The 25,697-nt window shown below is 38.0% G+C and overlaps 1 protein-coding gene across 9 annotated transcripts in view; it reads left to right on the forward strand.

The window, feature by feature from the left end:
- MCTP1 (multiple C2 and transmembrane domain containing 1) overlaps positions 1–25,697 on the forward strand; it is a 292,028-nt gene that overhangs the window by 151,907 nt on the left and 114,424 nt on the right. For all 9 annotated transcript variants that reach the window (XM_030004938.1, XM_030004937.1, XM_030004939.2 and 6 more), the window contains 4 exons: positions 6,562–6,732; positions 8,354–8,484; positions 20,305–20,491; positions 25,489–25,582. In XM_030004938.1, the coding sequence (XP_029860798.1) occupies positions 6,562–6,732; positions 8,354–8,484; positions 20,305–20,491; positions 25,489–25,582 (583 nt within the window). The remainder of the gene's footprint in view (positions 1–6,561; positions 6,733–8,353; positions 8,485–20,304; positions 20,492–25,488; positions 25,583–25,697) is intronic.

Below are 25,697 nucleotides of genomic sequence, written 5' to 3' on the forward strand. Positions count from 1 at the left end.
ATTGGTGATAAAAGAGTGTATTTACTGCCTAAAGCAAAAGAATTAAAGTGATTTTTAATTTGCATTTAGAGAAATACTTTTGCTTTAATTCAGCTTTAGAAATTTTTGCATATACTTTTAAAAAGAAAAATGCAATTTATGAACATTTTAAACAAAAATGAATTGCAAAATGTAGGGCTTTCAGCTCCTAGCTGCTGACTGTTTTTTAAATTTATTTTAGAAGCTTTTCTGAAAATACTGGTTCCAGTTGCACAAACTAAAGTGCCAAAAGCTGTGGCCTTAGTAACTAATGCTTTTACTCTCAACCCAAAATATTTAGTTTGTGTGACTCCTGATTTGACTTTTCCTAATATCAAAAACCTTAAGAAGCATTTTTTTGCTGTTTTAAATTTGAACCAAATGCTTTTCCACTGGAAAAGCCTCTTGAGTAGGGAATAAAATTGGCAATAACAAATCATGGTCTAAGGACTGCAAAGATAAGCAGAAGCATAGAGTTGTGTGATGTTTCTTAATTGAAGGAATTTGCAATCAGTTCAATCTTTCAACCAGAATCTTTCAACCAAAACTCTGTGGAATTTTGTAATAGAAGGTAGCTTTATTGGGTTTGGGTTTTTAAGAAGAATCTTTTAAGACTGAGAAAACACTTGCTTTTGAAAGCCATGAGGTTCTAGATGTCAGTTTATCGGCTGTAAATAGTGCTTGATGGAAAGCTACTAAATAATGGAATAGAAGTACAAAACGTCAGAATAGATACACCTGTCTGTTAGACATCTGGTTATAAAAATTATGCAAATATTTGGTGAGGCTTATATTTGCATTACTTGTATGTGAGTGATTATAGCTGGTACAGTTAACAATTGAAACGGCAGAGTAGCATTTCAGTGTGGAGGTTTTTGGGTTCGTGCCCACAGTTCCGAAAGCACAGGGAGTTTCCATCAAGTCTCAGTGGCCACTGTCCTTCTGTGTGTCCCATTCACGTCAGTGTTAGGACCGTGGTGACACTGGTCATCCCGGGCAATAACAGGATCATCAGGAGACCCGCTGACTTTCACATATTGCAACCACAGCTCCCAAGAGGAGGTGCTGGGAGGAAGACAAGGGAAAAGGGTAAGATTGTACTGACACAGCCTGTCTGACAACTCCTGCTGGCACACTGTTGTCTCATATAAATATTTCCACCCTTTTCCAGAAAATGCAAGTCATAGTGGGTGCTTGATAGAGTCACAGCCTTTGTCATATTACGCCTGAGCTGGCTCCAGCAAGTGCACTTAAGTAGAATGCACAACTGTTGGATTTAGCAAACCACAAAAATGCACGAAATGCTGCAAAAGTATCAGCTCTTGCGACAATTGTTGTAGTGTCACCACAAGATTGCTACTACAGTGGCAACATCAAATTGTTAGAGCAAACATTCTAAACCAGATTTAACATGGCAGCCATACTGAAAACATACAGGGTATAGGGCAGTGTAAATTTCTCAATTACAGAAATTTAGATTAGCTTCACCTAGAATTAAAATACCCTAAAATGTAAAATATAGTTGGTAGAAAGTTAAGGTAAATGTTCTTTCATATTGTAGTCATTATCAGTAGTAGTCCATTTACAAAACTTGCTTAGTCACAACGAGCAAACATTAAAAGTCATGATCCCATTGAAGGCATTTTTGTCACTTAGTGTCTACATGTTGATGACTTCTGCAAAGTGTTACATTTTGTGTAGTTTCTAATAGGGGAAAGCATTGTGAATGCATACAACTGTCCCTTGATTTTTTCATTGTGTGGACAAGGTACGTAGAACTAGCAGCTCTATCAACTGACATTCTCAATCTTTATTTTAAATGTTTTATCCAAGTTGTGCAAGCATCCTAGAAACTGGGGGAGAAGAATTCTGTTTACTTGAGTTTGCAGCAGTCATTTACAACACTGGCTTTGATTCACTCTGCTGTATTTGTACATCTGTCCTCTGTTCAGGAATGGAGAGGAGTATCATTCTTTCCTACATTCTTTCATTATTTTCTTGATTGTTATTTTATTTAAGCTTCCAAGCCAAAGTAATTCTTTGGTTAGAGATGCCTCTGCAAGACATATAGCTGCATTATTTATTTGCTTTTTAAAACTTTATTTTTTAAAAAATAAGTTTGTGGTAGGCACACTGTTCTATTTCTGTCTATTGTTCAATTGTTCTTGAACAATAGATTTTGTGTTCAAGGACACAGAGAAGGAGGAGTGTGTCCTGGTGGTGTTTGTAACAAGGAGAAGATTTAGTAAAAGCAGAGTCTGTTCGCATGGGCACGAGCACATGCAAGTGAGAGAGGTGGTCTTCACAGGGCATGAGGACTGATCAATGAAGAGGTAAGGTTAGGCTGGGAGAGGACAGATCGTGGGGTTTCTCCAACTCATTATGGGCTAAAGTTTCAAAGGTCACTTAGATACCCAAAGATAAACTGAAATACAGGATTTTCAAAAGAACTTACTAAAAGCATCCCTTCTTTTGAAGAAAGTAGCAACAAAATTGTGGCAATTAATACACTCGTCAAGAATGTGGTCTTGATGAACCTGGGAACAACACCCAGATTCTGGCTAAGCCTAGTTGGTTTCCCACCCAGTAATATTACCCAGTAATATGTGACCGTATACAGAATATTAAGCCATGTTGTAAGATCATCTTTCAGCTCTGATGTTGTATTTGTCTAACTGTATTGATCACATCTAATAGATACAGTTCTGTGTCAGAAGATTTTCTGCTGCTGACATCCCTAGCCCTCCCACTACCCCACATTTAGACAGAACAGGTGGAACACAAAAACCCCCTAATTTTATCATATAAGAAAAGGTTGGGCTTTTGCATGCTGTTTATGGTAGAAGCATTAAAGCAGTGTATGATACGAAAAGATACTTTTCTTTCATGAGCAGCTTTGAGTATCCTTTGACATGAAAGACTTTCCAGCAGTCTAATTTTAATTTCCTTTTGGGAAAAGAGAGAGAGAAAGCTTTACAGTATGCAGGCTGCAACTTACCTCCCTGCTCCCACCCCCCTACACCCTTTTTTTTTTGTTTAGAACATGTGAGGTGGGAGTCTCCATGCCTGCATATAAATGCACAAGAATGTGAATAATAATCCCGTGTTAATGACAGCTGGTTGTGGCCTGAGATCTTGACCTTGCTTCTTTCCAAGTTGTGGCATTATATAGACATTACGGCCAGTTTCAGATGGAAATATTATGAAATACATAACTTCCACCTATTCCCAGATAAATGAAAAGCTGTGCAGTTTCTTCGTGGGTTTTTTTCTGTCTGTGGCAGAAGAGTGAAGCCAGGGTGCAGTATGATTACCTGCTTTCTGAGGGAAATAAGTTATCTAAGATTAGTCTTGAGAAATGTTCTTTCATAGGAGAAATTTGGAAAGCTCTGTGCTCATTTCTTTGTTTTACTCTCATGGTTTCCCTTCTGACTTTGTAACTAACTCACTATGGGCTGGATTATGTACCTGGCTCGCATTGTGAAATTAAGTTCATGAGGGAAGAACTCTAAAATGTGAAATGAGTCTAATTTTCCCATTTTTCATCTACTAGCTTTTTGTCAAATTTGACTTGAAATCTGAACATTTGTATTTTTTTATTTTACTTCCTACAAGAAAAACTATATGAAATTAGAGATTATGTCAGTATCTGTAATTTCTGAGGATAAAGATGACTTTGACTGGAAGGAAAGCATGTTTTAGAGGTCTGTTCAGAAGCTGTTCAGTCTTGCCTGGAAACAAGAAAAATGCCAGCTGGAAGTTATTCTTGCTGGAGAAAGCCACATAGCCCGTGCCTTTCATGTCCAGGAAATCTCAATAGCTTTTGCTCCAGTTAGCTCTACCCTGACTCTTTCAGCATGTCTGCCTCTTGCCGTTCCATGGATCTGCGTGTTACCAATGAAGACAGGGGGAAAAGAGCACTGCTGTAGTCCAAATTCCCTACCTCGAGGAAGAAACAGCCACAACCAGCCCACACCACTTCACTTTTAGCAGCCAGCTGCTTTTCTTCCAGCAGATTGAGATGTGAACTCTGCAGCTTCACTATCGGTCAACATGCCACTGGGCTCTGCAAGGCGCTTTGTGTGTCGTAGACTGAGAGATCTGGCTCTGACCCAAAAGGGCTTTCTCCAGTAACGTGAACGTTTGTTCTCGGGGTTTCTGCCTGACTCTTGTAAACTCCTGTCTGACCCATCTGTCATTTTACACTCTGCGCCTGGTCCTTTAGATCTTGCCTTGCCACATCGTATGTAAATTACCCGCATTGATGAAACTCCCTACTGGTCATAAAAAATCAGTGTGTTTTATATGGTGGCAGCTGCTCTAATGCAACAAATTATTTTAAGAGCTGTTGAAAATATGGAATTTAGATCAAGTATACTCTCTAAATGATTCACTGTCTCATTTGTGATTAGTGAAGTAGACAGCTATGCAGTTGTGCTTAAGCTTTAAAGAGTTGTAAATGCAAATTCATGCTTATTTTCCGTGATAGTATCCTGGAAATCATTTGGATTCCCACTCAACTCTTAAAAAACCCCCAACAACTGTGTATTCTTTGCCAAAATAAGTCTCAACTAACCACTGCTTTAATCCCCGTATGAAATATCTTTCTAAACATGCCTTGTCTCTTCTTTCTGTATCTCTCATCACCTTATGTTCAGGGCAGAGTCAGTTTTGGTTATTTACCATTCAGTGTTTCTTTTGCTCTAAACCTTCTAAGAAACTGAAACAAGAAAAAAAAAAATCTACCACTTCTTCACAAGACAAGTCTTTGGCAATGTTGACTGCATACCCCCAGTGAACGGGGATTTGTGCCGAGAAAAAAATTATGAAGTTTAATAATGTTCCCATGTTGTAAACGAGATCTCCTCTGGCAACTGAGTTTCCCACTTGTGCCCTAATTTTTGTAGAGTTTCTGCTTTCTGGTGTCCCACTGCTGCTTCATGTCACAGGTTAAGTTAAATGTTATTCCACAGTTCCTTGTTTGTCTTTGGAGAAACAGTAAGTTTGTGAGAAGTTTCTCGGCAGTTAAATCCTTCACTTCAGGAAGAGAGATCTTCAATAAATAGAGTGAAATATTTTGGGAGGAACCATACTGCTTGGAAGGAGTAGCCATTAGAAAACACAAATACATGCCAATATGATATCTGAAATACCGCTAAAAGCATGTTATTCGGATTTGCTCCAACCACAGTGGCCCCAGTCCTCATGTATTACACTTCTTTCAGGAGTCTGGTGAGTGCAGATTATAATCCAGTGATTATACTTCAGTGTACTTCCTATAATCTTCTCTGGGTAATAAAATTCCTGCCTGGGGCACTTGCATAGCTGTAACCATCCAGCTGTGTTTACCCTCTGAAAGACCCAAACCAAATTTGCACTGAAAACCCCTAACAGAGATACTGGTGGTACGCAAGTGATGAAGCCAACCGTGCAACCCTTCATGTATGGAGGGTTGCTGAGCCCACAAAGCCTTTGTTGCGCAACCTACATTGCATAATAAAGAAAATGTATATATTTGATATGTTTACAGCTGAGTATACATGCAGACTTGCTTTTTTTGATTCCTAGAAAGAGTAATTTGTGAGTTTAAATATTGTTTAGCTATTCAGTGCTCTGATTTTAGATAAGGTAACCTTAAATGAATAAAACTTCAGAATAAAAGGGAGAGCCTTGCTCCTGAGATGCACCCAAGATGCGTTTGCCTACCTCAGGAGCGCAAAGGTGATTTCCTTGTTCTGGTACCTTCTACCCCTTGTAGCTCAGAGCAAGCTGGAGCTGATGTCAAGTTACTCAAGTTTATAACCCCTGGCTCTCCTGCCCCCAGTGGGGTTCACTGGTGAATGCTGTGACCATCTGGTTTGTGTGGGTGCATGTGAATTTTCTTTTACACCCCAAAGTCAGCAGCTGAGGGTTCACAGTCCGCAAGTTTCTGCACAGTTCCAATCACAGGCTTTGCAACGTCTTGTTTTGAAACTCTTTGAACTGATGTGTTGGTATTTAATTCAGTTTTCCTTGCTGTTTCTGAGAATACCACATCGTTTCAGAGGCTGAGATAGTTGTCACGTGCACGGTAGTTTATTTTTCCTTGGTCCATGCTTCTCATGGTGGGTTTATTTACTTTAATGGAAGTTTCATTTTCTTGCTGTTTTTATGTTTATTTTAGTGTTTGTTCAAGTTCATTCAATCATATGTTACTAACAGAAGAGACTTCGTAACATTTATTTGTAACGTTGTTAGTTCTATCAGCTGAGAGAGAAGTGAAGCTGGAGTAAACACTTCTTTTTTTTCTGAACATTTCCTTAAGTAGCATTTGTTCTGCTTGCTTCTGCAAAAGCAGCATATGACATTACCTGTGTATTTGTCACTGTTTTGTTTCTCTCCAAGTAATTCTTTGTAATATAGCTTACATACGTACTGTCAAATAACTTCAAAATGGCTTAAGATGGTTGTTTTACATTCATAGCTACATGAAATTGAACATTAAAATGCAGGGGAAATTTTTGGAATTGTTTTAGCTAAATCTGTGTTTTTATTTCCCTAAAGTTTCAGACCCAGAGCTTACGTCTCTCAGACCTGCACAGAAAATCTCAGCTGTGGAGAGGAATAGTTAGCATTACCTTAATAGAAGGTCGTGAACTTAAGGCGATGGATGCAAATGGACTCAGTGATCCTTATGTGAAGTTCAGATTGGGGCATCAGAAGTACAAGAGCAAGGTAATTTTAGCTGTGACCTAAAATGAGCACTGGCTGCCTTTGAAATGTTTTGTCCCTCTTTGTGGTATTTTTTGGCTTGCATGACTATTTAAATAGTGACAGAGATTTATTGTTGTATTAATTAGCTGTCAGAGCACCTGGAGTTGTTTGGATGTTTTCTTCTTATTTCATTATAAACAAAAATAATACTAGGTGGGGAAAAATGTAGCACTGAAAAATGCGGGGTGGCAGGGAGGCACACCTGATTTTCCATACAGACTGTGTTGGCTTTTATTTACTGTTATGGGTCATTCGTGACAGGGGAGAGATGTGGAGTGATCCTGACAAGTAGATTCCACCTTTGTGCCTTTATGGCTTGACGCAGGTCACCTCTTTGATCCTTTGTATGGTCTTATCCTCAAACCATGTCATGCTTATATTCTCACTTTCCTCATTGTGTCCTTACAGCAAGTTTCATTGCAGTTTTGTATATGTATGAGCTTAACAGGTAGAGAAGATTGATCAGAGAGAAAATGGTTGTGGAGACTTGCTTGGCTTTCTTGCTATTATTTTTTATTTCATGATCCCTGTTGTTTCGAAAATGGCTGTTTATGGAAGATGCTGGGACCACCAATGATGCACATGACCATTCTATCTCAATGGGCATGACAGCCCATGTGTTTTTCACAGCCAGGCAAAGGGCAAAGTGAGGGAGAGGCCAGGAGCATTTAGGTGCCACATTTGCAGAACTCTGAGCCCACCTTAGGGCCACTTAATCTGAAATTAGAAGAAATCAAATTTCATGCTTTTGTGACTTAAAAATTTTCATGGCATTTCTGCCTTTTAATCGTCTCTGATTTTTCCATTTTTTCAAGCCAGTTAGAATTGGTGGATGTAGAAACAAGTGATTGCTTCATAGGGAAGGTACGGGATAGTTTCCATTCTTGGTCAGGACACTTGTGACTACCGTGGCTACAGCTTTGGCATTATGGTAGAAAAACCTGCAAGCTTTCTGTTCTGCAGAGCGTGCTCAGAAGTACATGGACGGAAATCCATTGAAGTTACTTCCTTTGTCAGAAGTAACTGGACTGAAAATGACTGAGAAAGTTACTTTCATCTGAGTTGCAAAGGAAAGGAATTAAAATACAGTTTTGAAAAAAAGACTATTATTCCATAAAAAGTAAACCGTAGTATCATCTTTCTCCCAGTATTACTGCACCTGGGGCAAGAGGACATGATAAAATTGTTTCTGTTTAAATACTTACAGTCACCATCTACTTGTCATTGCAGGTGCTTTGTTTTCCTTTAGGCTCAGACACATAACTTTGCAGCTAACTGTCACATAAGAGAGGGCATAATTATTCTACAGAAAAATGGATCCATTCCCAGGGTAAATCCTTTGTTCAGAAGGCTTTTGAAGGTGACAGGCTGCAGGATTTTGGAGGTTGCTGTTATGTCAGAGAGACATGAGATAACTGGCCAGTAGTCTTTTCTAATTACTATTTTTTAATTCTCACTGCTTAAGATACTGGTACTGCAAACAGAAGAAACTTCCTGAACAGACTCTAAAGATCAAATTAACAATTCAAGGAAGTGTATGCCTGCACAATGCAATATGACTTTCTTTTTGCTCTCCTTTCAGATTGTGCCAAAAACTTTGAATCCTCAGTGGAGGGAGCAGTTTGACTTTCATCTCTATGAAGAACGAGGTGGAATTATTGATATTACCGTGTGGGACAAAGATGCTGGCAAAAAGGATGATTTTATTGGCAGGTTTGTGCAATTACAGCCTTCTTGTTCCCTGGGGATGAGAGCAGATGATTAAAATGAGCCTTGCCGTTGAAACTATTTCTTATGACCATTTGTTCTTGCCTTTTTTTTTTTTTTTGAAGGTGGAGGAGGATTTTTTACAAAGTATCAGTACGGTTTGCTGCATTGATGTAATTCTTTACTTTGATGGTGTAAAATAAATTTTATTGACCAGTAGGTGGCAGCTTTTACCAATTGATAGACTTAGGTTTTCCAAAATGAAAATTCCACGTTTAGACCAGTAATCAAGATGCAGGAGGTTCCATACGGCAACGTCCGGCTTGGAGGAGAAATAACTCTTGTGACTTGTAATAGGTACATAAGACCAAAATTATGTACTTATTTTTTAACCTATTTGGTAAATGAAATGAGAGTCTTGAAGGACTACAAACAGCTTTTGGGGCAAAGAAATAAGATCATTCACCTAATTCATTTTCAGGAAAAGTGAATCTTTGGAATCTGTCTTAGAGTTCAAGAAATGGTATAAATTTGTGTGGTTATGCTCCATTTTACTGTGTAGGAAGAAGAAAGATGCTCATGTTTTTTAACAATGGCGTTAGCTGTTAGCTAATATGGGAGAAAACTGTCTTGTGCTTACGGATACTACAAAGTAGGTGCTATTTGAAAGCTCAGATATTTGTTTGCATCATAGTTTAATTGATATCCATACATTAATAATAATAGTAAGTATTATTAATCCTATGTAGTTTGGTTGCTTGTTAGAATACTGGTTGTATGTGCTTTCACTGGGACATTGATACTATTAACTAGTAGAATTACTTTTTTTGGTAGTTAAAATCAGTAATGGAAATCCCACAGGCAGAGCCATGTGCTTTTGTTGTCAATGTGGTTAATGTTTCTACTGACCTTTTCCTCCCTCTCGTTCTGTTTAGGGTAATGGCTTTCTTTATCAAATTAGATCAGTCGGGTAATATTCTGTGTTTATTTCCTACCATAAATTGTGGGAACTGAGAATACATACAGAGTCTGTAGCAAGCAAACAGCTTTAATATCGATAAAACCACTTTTCTGAAGTATACACAGTAGGATTTTATTTTATATGATGAAGCCCTGTGGATGGGCTGAAATGTTTATATGTGAAGTTTACACTGTATTTTTTCCCTTGCTTGATTTCAGTCAGCGCATATGGTAACAATAACTATTTTTCTGAAGTAACATAATCATTTAGTCCTATATCAACACATGATATACCTTGGGAAATTATGCCTGTTTTCTTCTTAACTTTAACCTTCCTATCCAAAAGGTGGTGAGATTCTGAGTTTTCACGTGTGGTTTTTCAGAACACTGTCATCAAAACAGCACTTATGTTGTTACTGTTACCAGTAATTATAAAGTCTTTTTAAGAGCATTGCATAAAATAAAAGACACCATTTTTGCTCCAAGGGACTTGAAACCTAAATAAGAATATGGTAGAGAAATCAGAGAAGGAAAATTTGTAAGTCCAAACACATGAGCTGCTTAGGTAGCTTTTCAGAAACCTGAAGAAATTGCATATCTTAAGTATGTGTCTATTTCTTTTTAGTAACTGCATGCTATTATGCAAGTAACAAATGATTTCTACATTTTATTTAGGCCCAAAAAATTTGATAGCATGAGAAATCTTCGCTCTAAAAAGAATGTTTGAAGCTTTTAGCATTTTTCAGTGGGAGAACCTTGTTTTGGTTTGTTTTCTATCATTTTCCTAAATAGATGTAATTCTTGTATATACCAAAAAAGCTGTTCCTTGGACAAAGCTAATCTGTACTGCTTCTGCAGTACATAACTGATTTTAACAAAATCAGTGGTATTTTTCCTGAAATCTTGCTGCTCTTGATTTTTGTGACCTCTCTGCTGTCGGTGTATGTGTAATCCCTCTTCAGTTTGTCCTTTCAGACACACTCTCATTTCACCTTCTGTTGGTACCTTATCTCTGGATAATGCAACCTGCCAACAAATTCCTCTCCATGAAGATTTCCATGAAAAACTTTGTCATTTGTCAAGCTCAATCTGAATACAAAAATAGGTCTTAATATTCCCCCTCCCTGATACTCTTTTCCAGTCACTGTGGATAAAAATCGCCGACATCTGACAGCTCTACTTTACATTGACCTCTCTTCCCCAGTTTCTCCTTTTGAGGCTGCCTCTAAAAGCTGGAAATACTTTGGTACAGACACTACAGACTTGCTCTCTGTGTGTGTGTGTGTGTGTGTGTGTGTGTGTGTTATGCTAGATGTATATTAATTTTGAAAAGCATGACTGAGTTGTGCTCCCTGACTAAGGCTCTGTGGCTCTCAAGGCACACGTAATAAATTGAATATTTTGATTCAGGTTCCAGGAGAAGTGATAATGAGGCTGTAGGAGGGAAACAAAAGACTTCCTGGTAGTATTCTAGCATTGCTCAGTGATGGAGAGTAATCCCTTTCATCTTACCATGATCTTCCTGCTTTCCTGAATAACGTGCAAGAAGCAGCTGTTGTATTATATAGGAATATTTTAGTTAAATGCAAATGAAAACAATTATTTCTTGAAGACATCCTGCCTGGCCAAAGTTTGGTTTGGGGGAAGCCATGCGTGACTGAAGAGATCCTACTAATTGGGGGAAATAGCAGACCAAATTGAGAAAGCAGAAGAAAAAATTTGTTTAAGGAGCAGTTCTCACATGTCATCCACAGCGCTGGTTTTTTGTGTCCTCCGTATTCATCTGCTTGCAGATCGCTCGTGAAGGTCAGCAGAATCTCCTGTGCAAAACAGGCGTTATCGAGCTGCTTTGCCAGGGGATCTCTCTGAAGAGTGCCGTCCCTAAAACTGGTTCAGCAGTTCCAAACTGAGCTGGCTATGGGAGAACAGGGTGGCTGGGTGGAAGGTTGAAGGGACAAACTCCAGGTTCCTCCTAGAAAACAGCATGGGAAGCCCCCTTGAGTTGCAATGTTCTTACCATGCTAAGCTCTGTAACTTGCAAATTTTATTCCAAAGCAGAATGTCGTAACTTCTCCTGGAATGATACTCTGTCTCAGCTGCACTTCAGTGAAATAAAAGAAGTGGGAAATCAGGAACGTAGACTTCTGTGGGCCCTGCCTGTGTCGTCATACTCATTAGGCTGGAGCATGGTAAGGGCCAGGGTGAAGCTGGGAACGTGACAAGGCATCGATGGCATGTGTGCTCAGACTGCAAGGGCTTGGGCTAGCAATCCTTTGTTGAGGGCAGGAAGATGAAGGAAAGATGTTCGAGAAGGCTGGAGACATGGAAGGTGAGATTCTGGCTTTGGGGTGGCGTGACAGGAGGAGGATGGAGGTGGAAGGGGTGGCTTGTTAGAGGGAGGAAGGTAACAAGAGGGTGGTCTGTCTTAATGATAGTGACAGCATGGCATCCTAATTCAGAGAAGGAGGAGGAGAAGGATACGTTGTCACAGAACTAGCGTAAAGCTCCGTCTTCACCTTGGTGCCCAGGCATGTTCAGCATGGCGGTTCCTGGAATGAGATGCTGACTGATTGATTTCCATTCTTTGAGCATTATGTGTTTGTAAAATTCATTTGAGTTTCAGTTGTGTGCATTCCCCATGAGAGTTTAAAGGATGTAGCACCTTGTGAACTTCCACCTTAAAATACCCTAAAAAACCCAAATCCTAGAACTATTTCAATGTTTATTTTGGGATTTCAAAAGTCTGTAAAAAGACCTCATACAAAAGCCTCGAGGAAAATATATTTCTGATCATATGCTGATTTGTATGAGGAAACATTGGGCTTGGCCAGAACTGCGTTTCATCATGCAAGGGATTAAATTCTGGTATTCTTCTGAATATCATTTTTTAAAAAAAAACTTTCCAGGACCAAAGACATAAGGTCTAGAAGTTCTTTTTTTGGAAAGCACCAGCAGTTAAAGCCACAGGGGCAGCCTTCTTGCGTTCAAATAAGCATGTGGACTTGCATGAGCAGTATTAGTCATTACTTCATCTGATAAGTAGAAATACATATGTATGTGTGTATATTGTTCAGTTTGAGTACATTTAATATTCACTTATTTTTGCTATGAGTAAATCATTTCTCTTCCATATTGAGTCAATATACTTCTGTGATTAAAAACATATATGGCAGTAAGTTTACGTAGGTAATACTAAGATCAAAATGAAGGTGAAATGATTTTAATCTTCATGTAATTATTTAACTTTCTTATCATCTGTGTTTTTGAAGGCGATCCTGACTGTCACCTTTACGATAATCAGCTAATAAATCCTCATGATTGTTACACCTTTATGCATAGCAGTAATCTGAACAAATTGGCTGCTGACAGCTGCAATAAATTGCCAAGAATGAGTGCTGTCAGAGAACAAGTTGTTTCTGTGAACATACAGGATAAGTAAATCCCATGTCATGCAGTTTTATTCAGCTGAAGTTATTTGCAATCCAGTATGGCAGGATTTATAGTATTATTTATTGGTATGAAAAATGCGTGTTTATCTTTAAAATGGCATTGACTTTTACTCATATTTTGTGCCAGGAAATTACTGTTGACTTCACCTGTATCTATTTTCATCAGTGTTTATAGATGCTACTATCTTTTTTCCCATCTGATGCAAATTAAGAACAAAAGACCTTGTGTACAGTATATTCATTAAAGCTATGTATCCATTTTTATCTGTAGAAAACTGAAATGTCCCATAATCTCTCTGAATATTGTCATGAAAATTCAGATCAATTTTGTGTGTGTATGGGTGCGCACCATATAATGGTTGTTACGAAATACAAAAGTTAAAATATTGAAAATTATGTATTTAGGTTTTCAACACCTAATCTGCTATGTCTGCTCTGTTTATTTTTTTCATAGTAATGAAGCCATAGAGGGTTTTTTGGGTGCACATAAATACAACCAATATGCGACCTATGCTGCTGCATTATTAATCTGAAAGCACAGGGATGCACTACTCAAAGTTCTAAACTGAAGTGGGATTTTTATATAAAATATTTATGTCTTTTTCAGTTTCATTTTTTCCCACTGAAATTCATGTAATTTCACTATGAGAGACTGAACATTGTCAGAGAGAACTGAGTGGTGCTGTAAAGCTGTGTATGGGTACTCCAACATGCATATAAAGTTGAGTGAAGGACACTAAATATGCTACTGCTAATGTTTCTTCCCAGACTTTTTCTAGAGACGTTGTGGACACTGTGATTTATATTAAAAAACTGGCAATTTTCTTTTTCAAATATTGTTGCCCAAGAAAGAAGTTTTGAGTATTAGCTGTGAATGCTGGTGTTAATGTTGAAATTGATAAGTCTTGAAGTTTTCTCAATTGTCTATAGAGACAAAATGGGTTCCTCTGGAATTGTAAGTAGTACTTTATTATGCTGGACTTTCAAGTATTTTTTTCACATGGTGGTTTGAAAATTTCTGTGTGTTGAAGTAACGTTGGAAGGATATATTATTTTCAAAGTTCAAACATAATGGTCAATATGCTATTGTAATTTGAGTTTTGAACTGTGTGCACATGTGAATTAGAGAGCAATTCTGTGCAAACACAGACAAGCACACAACCAACAGCCTGTGTGTATAATAGTTTGTTGATTATACATGATGACTAAAGTTAAATTATTGCAGATGCATTTCTCTATGTAAAATGAAGGTTTTGCCTGAAGCATTAAAGTCTAAACCTGCCCTTGACAAACCCTGAGATGTGCTGAGCCGTCTCCATTTCTGATTGTTGTCAAAGGGAGTTAGATGTAAGTACTGCATCTCGAAATTTGGCCTTCAGGTATTCCACACCTTATTTATCACTATCTCTGCACATTTTAGCCTCTTCTATTAATGCAGAGGCACTGCTGTTCTGCTAGAAAGCCAGAAAAGGTTCCATTTTCGCTCACAAATCTTCAGTAACTTTCTTTTACTAAATATTTCATTATTTATAACGCTTACTGACAGTTATTGTCATGTAATATTACGAAATTGATAGTATTCCCCAATGTATTCTGAAAAACAGAATGCTGCACACAAGCTGGATGATGTTTATAGATCCTTCTTCTGACCCTCTGTCTTGCACGTATGGAAATGTACTCCACTACATTAAGTAAGAGTGGCAAAGTAAGAGGAAGGGAGAAGGAAAAGAGGAATGGCTGCCTAGCTATGAGGAGCATGACAGTAATTGTAAAAAGTGGTTAGGGGTGTAGATAAGGGTTTGTGGGGGTTTCTGGAATGCACAGGTTGGAGCTGTGTGAAAGCACTTGCTAAGTTGCTTGGACCAACTAATGAGGGGAGAACCATGCAAGAAGACATGATGTTCATCAAAGCAATAGACTGGTTTAGGAGAGGAAAGCGTTAATTTTGCTGCAAAGAAATTGCACTGGTGACAGCACTAACAGTGCATGTCTGTAGTGTATGGCTGTGCCACAGGGACAACGTAGGAAATATCACATCATAAAACATCTGCGAGTACTTTTTCCTGTCTGCACAATTTCAAAAGTGAATCTGTGGTTTTACTGTGAAGAGCTATGCTTAGGAAAATGTTAATCGGTCATTTCAAAAGCCATCAACAAGATTTTGTGGCGTGGACCATATTTCTTTTAGCAAGCAATAAACACTTGTCTGTATTCAGGTGTTGCTCGGTGACCGGTGAGATTGTCCTGTATTTCATGCAGCTCTCATATTTACGTTACCGAGACTGACTTAACCCAAACTGCAGGGCTCTTTCCTGCTTTCCGCGTCCTTCTGCACGGCACCTGGCAGCACCATTTCCCAGGTCCTGCTTGAGCTCTGCGGCGAGGCAGTGCTCTCCCAGCTTCCCGGGGATCCTCTCCAGCTTCCCGAGCTCGCCACCGCACTCCCCCTCAGTCTGCGTCCTACTTAGCTGAGTTACAGCTTCCAGCTCCTTTGGGAGCTTTCCTGGTTTTCAGTCTATCACCCCTATCCACCACCTATCACAAGCATCGTGTGGGGTCTGTCATTTTATCTCTTTCTCGTTATCTTTACACTTAAAAATGCCATGCTCTGGTTCTTCCAAGAACTTCATGTTACTGCAGTCCTGTCTTTCTGAGCCGTGTCATTTTCTGTTGGTGCTTTGCAGAATTTCCCCTCTCCGTTTGTTTCTTGATTTTACTGGAACATTGTACTCTGCTCATAAAGGATACGGAGTCTCACAAATTGTAGCAGTTCATGCCTCGCTGCTTCTGATGTGTGTCCAGCTCAGTTCTAATTGCAGAATCTCACAGTTTCCTCTCCTTGGCATCCTTTGGAGCAGCATAGACCTGGATCACAGCGGAGTTAAAAGGCTGTCTTCCTGAACAAGTCATGATGATAATTAAGTTGCCTGGGTTGTAGCCAAGTGGTGCTTTTCTGTCCCTATCACTTAGGATTGTGCCAATTCCTCTTTTATGCTTTATTTTGTCATGTGAGAAAATGATCTCGCTATCTGCTGTCTCTCCCTTGCCTGGCCACCTGGCTTTTAAGAGGCCTTCTATGTCATGTTGCTACCTTTGTAATTCATTCATTAGCAAGGATATTTCACCAGGGTGCCAACGTGGTCTTACATTCCAGGTTCTGTAAGAACTAGAGAGGGGAGGTGATTTTTACCTCTTAGACATGCTGATAATAAAACACTACATATAGTTCTGGCTTCCACACTTTAAAAAGGATGCAGGAGAATTTCACTGGATCAGAAAAGTTACAAAAAGTCATTTGAGGGCTGTAGGAGATGTGTTCCAAGGAAATGTATAGGGAGCTGAAGGTGTTTAGCATATCAAAAGAAAGATCAAGAAGAGATATGATTATGGTGTATGAGTACCTTCACTAGAAGAAAATAGAGAGCACTGAAGGCTTTTTCAACCGAGTAAAGAAAGGCATAAAAAGAACCAAAGGCCAGATATATTCAAATTAAAAATAAATCAGAAATGTATTTCTAACAGTTTGGGCGATTAGCACACTGAACACAGTTTCAGAGAAGTGGTGGATTCCCCTTGAATCTTCAAATCTTCCTCCATGGGAGCTGTACCCTGTTTCTGCAGCAACTTATCCGTGATACTTTGGCATATGAGCTTGAGGCACTTGCATGGTTTTTTCCCTTCTTATCTCTCGAGGCCTGAAAATCCAGATCCACCCGGTGCCTGATAATGTTCATATGCAGAGGTGGTCCAGGGGGACATGCCTCCGTGCCTCTTCCCGAGGGGTCAGCCAGCTGGGGGGATCGTTCCAGTGCCCCTGCCCACCGCTCCTGATGCTGACAGAGGTGTGCGCTGAAGGGACCGTACAGTGTGGGGCAGCGGAGTAATGCAAAATACTCAAACTGCACTAAACACTGAAATTCCCTGATATGTGATTTATAGCCATGCCTGAAAATCTGTCAACGGATTAATGGCTATTTTTGCCATAATTCTTCAGGCTGACCTCTTCACAGGTGGAGAACTTTTTCTTCCAGCAGCTGCATGTAAATCGTCATTCCATAAGAAACTCACTTTTCCAAAATTACTCTTTCCTCCTGCTTTCAGTATGACAGCCGCTGGTCATACGCAACTTACGGCCTTCTCAAAATGACTGTAATTTTTCATGGTCCTCAATTTGAGAATGCAAGACAAAATTTCTACCACCACAATGCTCATTCTGCACCACTTTCTGGTTAACATTGAAGTTCACCTTCATCCTCAAAGCATCTTTGTTCTCCATGGAAACAGTTGTAGGTGACAAATGTCTTTTAAGAGAACATCTTAACTGATGTAAAAGTCAGCATTGCTAAAGCTTTAAAGCTTGGAATACTTGTATATACTGTCAGTAAAATGTAGAGGGGCATTGTCAACTTGAACTTTCCAAAGCTATTTATCTTTACAAGTATTTTGTTAACTTCGATGCTTGTAAGGAAATCTAATCCAAAAAGGAGTTTTGTGGGTTTCCTACTGATGTCTGTAAAGGTTATTCTAGGGTAAGGTTAGTGCTTAGGTAATGCCTTAATAAAACCAGGCTTCCTTCACCATTTTGGTCCCGTGCAAATATCTGGTGAGGGCAAAGTTGATGTAACAAAAAGTGGTTTAATTCTTTTTGCTGGAAAATTCGGTGTGAAAGCAAACAAAGTTGATTTTTTTTCATGAAAAACTCAACTATTAATGGAAAAAAATAGCAATTTTTCTTACAGTGTCTGTAAATTGCAAAGTTATCTTTCGACTGAAGTGCGTGTGCCACCAATGTGCTCACCTCATGCTGAATGCTCCTCGAGCCTCAGCACCTTTGAGTTAGACACATGCGAGCTGCATCTCCTGCGAGGCCAGAGGAGGGGACCTGGTGCAGAATGAGAAATGTGCTTTCATCTCACCGTGGACGCACAGAGACACTCTTAACCTAGATTTTCATAAAGCTCAATGGTGACACTCCTTAATGGAATAACCGTAGTTTTTTATCAAATTATCTGAAGGCCCTTCGGAGGATATTTTTCCTGTAAAATGGTTAAGGCTTTCACTGGAAAAAGCTTCGAGATCACCCCCTACCCTTTGTATGAATTTAGGAAATAACAAGCTGGTGATAGGCTGTTCATGGAGATCTATCAAGCAGACAATAGAGACATATTTCTCAGGTAATCTATTCTAGATGTGGTGCTATTAGGAATATTTTATAGCTGTAGGAAAGGTGCATGGGTAAAATCAAATTGTCAGTTGCTTCTTTTAGCCTAAATAAAAAATAGCATGGACTACTAATGTTGCAAAAGTGCTGTAACTTCAAGAATTGGAGAACTTGGAGCTTGTAGCTCTGATGTAAATCCTGTAATTTTACAGTCCTTGCAGTTTTCTGATGCATGGAGGGTTTTTTTGTTCCAGTGGCGGTAGCTTTTGTTGCCTGTTTTTGAGTGAGGGGTGGATTACTTCTGCATTACTTGTATCATAATGACTTTCTGATTCTTTTACTGATTTCAAGAGAGTTTGGACTGGAGCTTTCAATGATTATTCGTTAAAGTCGCAATATTGTTGCAGAGACGTATTTTTGAGGGGTATCTGCTTTGAAATAAATTATCAAAGAATATTTAACACAAGGGACATCTTAACTTACCCTAGCTTTGAATGTTTGATTACAATATTTGTTATCTCAAGGAGGGCTTTATACTTCTCACTGCAGCCTAAATAAAAATTAGACAGCCTATGTACATGTACAAACACTTGTATTGACCATCAGCCTGCACTGAGAGCACCAGCTTTAGTCTTTCCTTACTGTTGTTAATTTCTCACTCGTTATCATCCGAAGAGTTCAAAATAAAAGGTAAACATTAAGCTCAGAATGCTATGTCAGTTAGAAATTTTTGTCATTGCAAAAATAATTGAACATTGTTACTGTATGAGCTTTGCGGTAGTTTAATTTTGACAGCTGCACAACAGACAGTAAATGTTTAAAAAAAAAATTAAAAAGATTTTTTCCTGCAGCAAATCTAATCTGCCTGTGATAGCACAGTGCCCATTTTATGAGGCCGCATTTATTCTCATAATTGGCTATTTCCTGTCCTTAAATGCCTATTTATTCATGTCTGCCACCTTTTTCTCAGTTTATTGGCCCTGCGGTCACCACATTATCTTTCTCTTCAAAATCAATTGACATTTTATGAAAAGAGTTTGCTAGATGTTTAGTTTAGTGAGAGTGGCATATAGAACATGTGCTTGTCACATTAAATAATCGCTGTTAAAAGTAGAGTATTCAGTGGCTTAACTATATGTAGAATATATTCATTTACTTTATTACAATATTGTTATTGTTTTTATTTAGAGTAATGAATTGGCAGAACATTATTGGAGGATGCTCTAAGTAGAAGTATTCCAAATAGTGCTTTTTCACAGAAATTCCTGTGCAGTGCAAGCTGGCATTGCATTTGACACAGGCATTGAATTTCTAGACATGCTTGGAGTTGCAGTCTAGGGAAGCTGAAACTTATGAATTATACAAATTAAAATATTAAAACTTGTAAGCTGCGCACAGACTAATTACTAACCCTAAGGTATTCTTGCTTTAATTATGGTCAGCTCTTTGTTAGCAGTGATACTGTTTTTCCTTCCATGCTCTACCTTTTATTTTTTAAGGTGCTGCAAAGCTATTTCTGCTGCCTGGCACATATGAAGCCATTCTTCATTAGTTCAGTGTATGGTACAGCCAGGGTTATTCAGAAAGGGATCAAGCAAGGTAGATTGGCTTCAGCCACTCTGCGCAGTTATAAGCAGTCTCTGCTCATTACAACGTGAGACAGCTTATTATATAGGAGGTTGTGGCATCAAATTTTATCCTGGATGCCTGCATGAAGCTTTGACCCTGAGCCACGCACAGCTTACTGCAAGAGAGCTGAGCCTTCTGGGTGGTGCTCAAGTTGTGTTTTTCTATGCTCAGTCATGTTAACTCCATCACAATTAAGTCCACACAGATTTTTTCTTTTTAAGAGAGGATTTTTACTGTTGTTAGATGAATGGTATCAAAAACATTCACATCAAAACTTATGTTTTGTGTTTATACAAGAGGAGTAATTAAAAACTACAATTTGCATCTGAATCTGGATTTTTAAAATTCTCTTTGACCGCATTCAAGTAAGGCATATTAGCTAACCTTGTTTCTAGTGTATGTTCTTTTTAATATTTATTGTTCACACACATAACAGGTTGTAGCTTTTAAAAAAAAGAACAAAACCTCAAGCAAGAGCCATGGGTTGAAGCTGAAGAGAAATCCTTCCAGAAGCTGGGAAGGCATTTCTACTGATTTGGTTTTTTGTCCAGCTGAATGCAAGTAAGCCAATGTGCTCTTGTTTGATGTGAAGAAAACCACATGCTGATGGAGAATGTTTGTTTCTAGGTGCCAGGTTGACCTGTCGACCCTGAGTAAAGAGCAAACCCACAAGTTGGAGATGCCACTGGAGGAGGGAGAGGGCTGCCTGGTGTTGCTGGTCACTCTCACAGCCTCAGCTGCGGTCACTATCTCTGACCTCTCCGTCAACTCCCTGGAGGACCAGAAGGAGCGAGAGGAGATACTGAAGAGATATGTATGGAGTTCTTCTCTTTTGCCCTTTGTTTGCAAAATGTTTGCTTGTATAAATAATAAGTATCAGGTGGGGGTAAAATCTAAATATATCCATTATATCCTTATCATGCTCAGACAATGATAATCATTTAAATGTGTTAGTAATACTATTACGGCTGGTACAGGTAACATCAAGAAGGCTACAAATCCTCCTTATTTTTTACGTCGTAATTCAGCTATTTGATATGATCATGTGGTATAAAGAAGTTAGTTTTACTGCCTTGCAGATAGTTTTTACCCAGCACAAAATAACTAAGGGGTCAGTCAGTGACTGTACAGGTTCTAGTGAGTTTTTATGCCAAATGGTTTGAGGTGCCAATAGTTTTCGGCTTTTTGTTGATCATCTACTAAGGGGCAAGAAAACTTATTTTTTGTCTGCACATTAGAGGCCGGAGCAGTATTTTGTATCATCAAAATAATTGTTTAAAACAATATTTCCATTTTAAAATATTCTTTAGCAAATTATTTTCATTTCCCAGCATCCTCACATTACACAGAATCTGTGTAGTTTTATCAAAGCAACAGAGAGGGGAGCTCTTACTCCAGCATTTGCTAATACCTAAATCACTAAAAGTAACTGTCTCACTACACAGGGAGAAAGAAAAAAAAAAAAAAAGCTATTTCCACTTAAAATTACAAAGCTTTTATTGTACAATGCTGCCAGGTGTTTAGAAAGGCTTCTCTAGACACTCAGCCGTTAAACCAAGCTCTGACTAACAAAGAGCCGCTTAATTTTTTTTAGATTTTAAAATATTCCTATTCCATGACTGACATCCTTTCAATAACTGAATTTAATAAAGATGTACCTTATCAGGCTGTGCAGATAACATGAAGTGCTAGTACTAATGCTGTACAATATTCTTCAAACAGATTAGCAGGATGTGCGCTTCAGCAAATTTATTCTGGCTATCTCCACTGAATCAGCTGTCTGCTAATGCTTGTACAACTCATACACCAATAGTGTTATCATAAACACAGTTTAATAGAGGTGACTTAGTGAGGCTAAACATAATATTCCTAAACCAACTGAGAGCTAAGGTATTGTGCACCATCTTTGAAAAATAATTACAATTAAGAGAGTTATTGCACATTTTGGAATCCACCAAGACAGTCTGTGGTTGTCAGAATAGATCTTTATAAATATAATAAATTTCTGATGGATACGTTTTTGAGGTGACACACTTCTTGCTAGCAAGTGCAACAATACCCTATTTCTGTGGATTATTGTGTGTGATGATATGGCAGTCAAGTGATACTGATGGTTTTGATAATTTAGTCGCAGTATAGAAACATGTTGCGACTGTGTATTATTAATCGTTTTTTCTAAATTCTCAATTTTTTGTCCCTAGTGTAAAGCATAATTATGTGGTGTAAGATTGATCTATTTATTTCCATTTCTTACATATTCATGGATATGTGTCTTTTCTTATATTTACATTACTGTATGCATTTGAAAACACTTATATTTTTGGAAGATGTTCATATTGCAGAGGCATGAATTTCTCATTATGTGTTTTTGAAAATTGTAGCATTGATATACCTTTTTGATAATTTTACTGTTTTTCTTAAAATGACCGGTGGGCAGCAGAAGAAAGAAATGACAAGGATTAACGAAATTCAAATAGTTTATTTTCACTGATGTTTGATTCATCTTTGGTATTCATATCTCTACTTGAGAACCGATACAAAGAGTATGCAATTAGCAAGATGTAGCGTTACCCATTGAATGCCTGTATTTTGGGGTTTATTTTTTGTCCTCTTAAAAAATCTAGCTTCCATTTGAGAAATGTATTTTGCACCCTTTCTGCAGCCAAAAACAGTTAATGAGCTGACCTTGCCATCAGATCAAATAGCCTTGGAAAATGACTCTATTACTGTCATTTAACCATTTGTAGCTGAACATCAGAGCCTTACAAATTAAACAGGCATTACTGTTTGAACCATTATTTTACCACAATTGTCTGAAAAGATTAATTCCTTTTGGGGTGAGGAGGGGGGCGCATTAATGGGTACAGACCAAGAGAGATTGTATGACCTTTTCAGAACGGGTGTGCTGAACCCGCGGTCCCCCTTGTCACAGTTTAAAAACCAGAGGAGCTAGTTTAGAGAAGAAGTTGTTAGCATTCCATTTTTATTATGACATTTCACAGTCATCCGATTTAATGTCCCTTGACCAGATTGTCCACCGTGAGACGATGGGCTTGAAATGTTATTTAGAGCATTGATAAAAGGTGAGCAGTTCTAAGATGACAGCGAGTCATAAGGCTGGTGGTGTGACATTAATTTTCTCCATAACAGAGATGGAATAAGACGTCATGGTGACAAGCTGTCAATCAGTACTGGCCCCTCAGTGTATCTCGATGCCATAGGATGGGGTATTGCTTCTCCCATAATAGAGCTGAACTGAGATGCTCTCCCTGACAGCTGCTGCAGCCATACAGAAAATATATTATACAGCCTTTCATTAAAAAAATAAAGAGGACTCATCTCCAGAGCATTTCAATCTTTTCCCATCTATTGAGGGCTGAAAAGATTCACAGCAAATCACGGATTCCTCTGCTATGGAAATTTCAGGCTTCAGAAACCATGCGGGTTTTGAGGCCTTCAACAATAATCACAAATAAGAAGACAGAATATCATCTGATAAATCATTACTTAAAGTTATGTATTTAAAGTAATGTATTAAAGTCATTTGCTTCTCCCAGAGTCTCTGCCGTGGCATTGTATACATTTTCAGCAGTCTCCGCAGTCACGATGTGCAGTAAATGAATTTAAGCCAGCTGACTTGCTGGAACTAAAAGTTAAAAATAATTATTCTGCTGCATACTAACAAAGGTAGCAAAGTGAAATACAGCACTGTTGCCTTTTTGCAGAATGAGCTTACCAGGATGAAATTTGGAAAAAAAGGGGACTGTTCAGCATTGCAGGAAGGGGGGCAGTTGCTTGGCTTGCTCTGTGTTTGGTTTTTGCTTTGTTTTCTTTCTGCAGCTTGGTGTTTGTTTCGGTCATTGGGAAAGTTGGGTGTAATGTGGAAACATTTTTGTAAATCCTTTCACTTTCATCATGGTATTAAGGCAGAATTATCTCTGTTGTGGTACCAGTTCTGATAAGAAGCTTCCAAACCTTGATCATTATTGTAATAAATGAGGGATGGTGCCAACATGGTTTTGAATTATAACAGAGCTATCCGTAACGCTGTCTCTGCCACCCTCATCTTGTAAGCACATAAACAGGGGATTGAGCGTGCACTGATTAAAGTTGACCATCAGAATTTTTAAGCCATGTTTCTGATGATTAACATATTAAAAATGATAAAAATTTATTAACCATTATCCTGTGATAACATGCATGCATGTATTCGTATGTAGGTAGCATGTGGGGCACTGCACTTACCTGGATTCCACAGTTTGGTATACCAAGGTCAAACCTCCACTGTAAACAGTAAATGGTCAGTTGGGGCTTGTGAAATTAATATCAGAGTGTGATTTAACTGTTAGAATTGTCTTATTAATAAAAAGACAGGGATGCATATTATATGTCTAACATTTTAATGGGTAGATTATCTATGCATAAACATGTTGTAGTTTTTGCAAGCTGACATTTAATATTCCATTTAAGCATCACCTCTGGTTTTCAGATCAGTGATGTTATTTATTCTGGTTTTCCATAACAGTCGATTTTGCCTTCATAAATTAAAGAATTGTTGGCTTCATGTTTTACCTGATGTTTGCATTCTCTAGAAATCTGGACATTATCAAAAGCAGTGGAAAAGGTTTCACCTGCACTGCATTAAAATTTTAGAAAAGGCCACAGGCATTAAATGCATTAGTCCAGATTTTAAAATACTTCGAAGTAAAGGTGTGTGCTAGTATTTATGAAGAAGGTTTGCAAAGCCAACCAAAAATTAGGCCACGTACATATATGATTTAAAATGGATTTGAAAATATAATTTTAGTCTCCTCTTTTGGAGTTCCTCTTCTAGTTATCTGAAAACTGAATTATTATGCCAGGTTTGTTATTAATTGATTGCAGATTCAAAGTTGCATTCGATGTTCTATCATTTTAAATTCTACAACTTTTAAATTATATTCGAAGTTAGAGCTTGAGAGTTTTAGCATATAACACCTAAACTGGTGCAATACTCCCACTTTGTTACTTCTAGTTATTTGAAAAAAGAGCAGCAACAGAACACGCTTTCCAAGCAGCTTTCTAAAACGATGTTGGATGAATAAATATGCAAGTGTTAGTCTACTCTTTAATTTTTTCTTCCTCTTTTTAATATATGTAGATATTGCAGAAATTTATGTTTAAAAAAATTAATGATTTATAGTAAGAGCTTTCTGCCATGGAATTGGAACCATCTTTTAATTCATGCTTTTGATCTTTTTTGCATGTGATTATTATGAAAATTAAGTTGTTACAATACTCTTTTGATTGTTTTTACTCATGTTATTTGCAAGCTATATGCAAGCTTATATATACATGTATGCTCTATGCAAGCTTGCATGTAATGGTCAACTATAACAAAAAAAATATTGGCCCTAAGTCACTGTTCAAAATATTATTGGAGTCATCAAAGGGAAAATGTGAACATAGATCTCACAAAAGTATTCAGGGAGAGGAAGTGTTTTACTGTTTGTATTAATTTTATTAATACACTGCTATAATATAAAATTTTGATGGGCAGTTGTTCATGTACTAATAGGAGATTAATTCAGTAGAATTAGTGTTATATAATCATTCATATTCTGATTTTTCCTTTGCATTTTTCATTGGTAAGTTGCAAAATACTGAAAGAAACACTGACAACTGTACATTCTTCAGAAAATATTTAAAAGTATGAGTACATTAGCCAGACTTACACTAACTTGTATCTGGGCTAGGGAGGAGACTACTAATATTGCTTTTGATTTGTCGTTTTTGCAATCCAGAATTACTTTTCTTTTTTCTATTTTTTAGCGTCCAATGATGATGTTCCATAACCTGAAGGATGTGGGATTTCTTCAGGTGAAGGTCATCAGGGCAGAAGCATTGATGGCAGCTGATGTCACAGGCAAGGATTCATTTAGTTTCTATGACAGTAAATATCATAGTAAGACTGGGCCTTCTTAGAAGTGAAAAAAAATACGTTTAAAACAGAAGTTTATCTAAAGATTATTTTCTGTTTG

The sequence above is a fragment of the Aquila chrysaetos genome, chromosome Z (genome assembly GCF_900496995.4).
Source record: "Aquila chrysaetos chrysaetos chromosome Z, bAquChr1.4, whole genome shotgun sequence".
NCBI lineage: Eukaryota > Metazoa > Chordata > Aves > Accipitriformes > Accipitridae > Aquila > Aquila chrysaetos.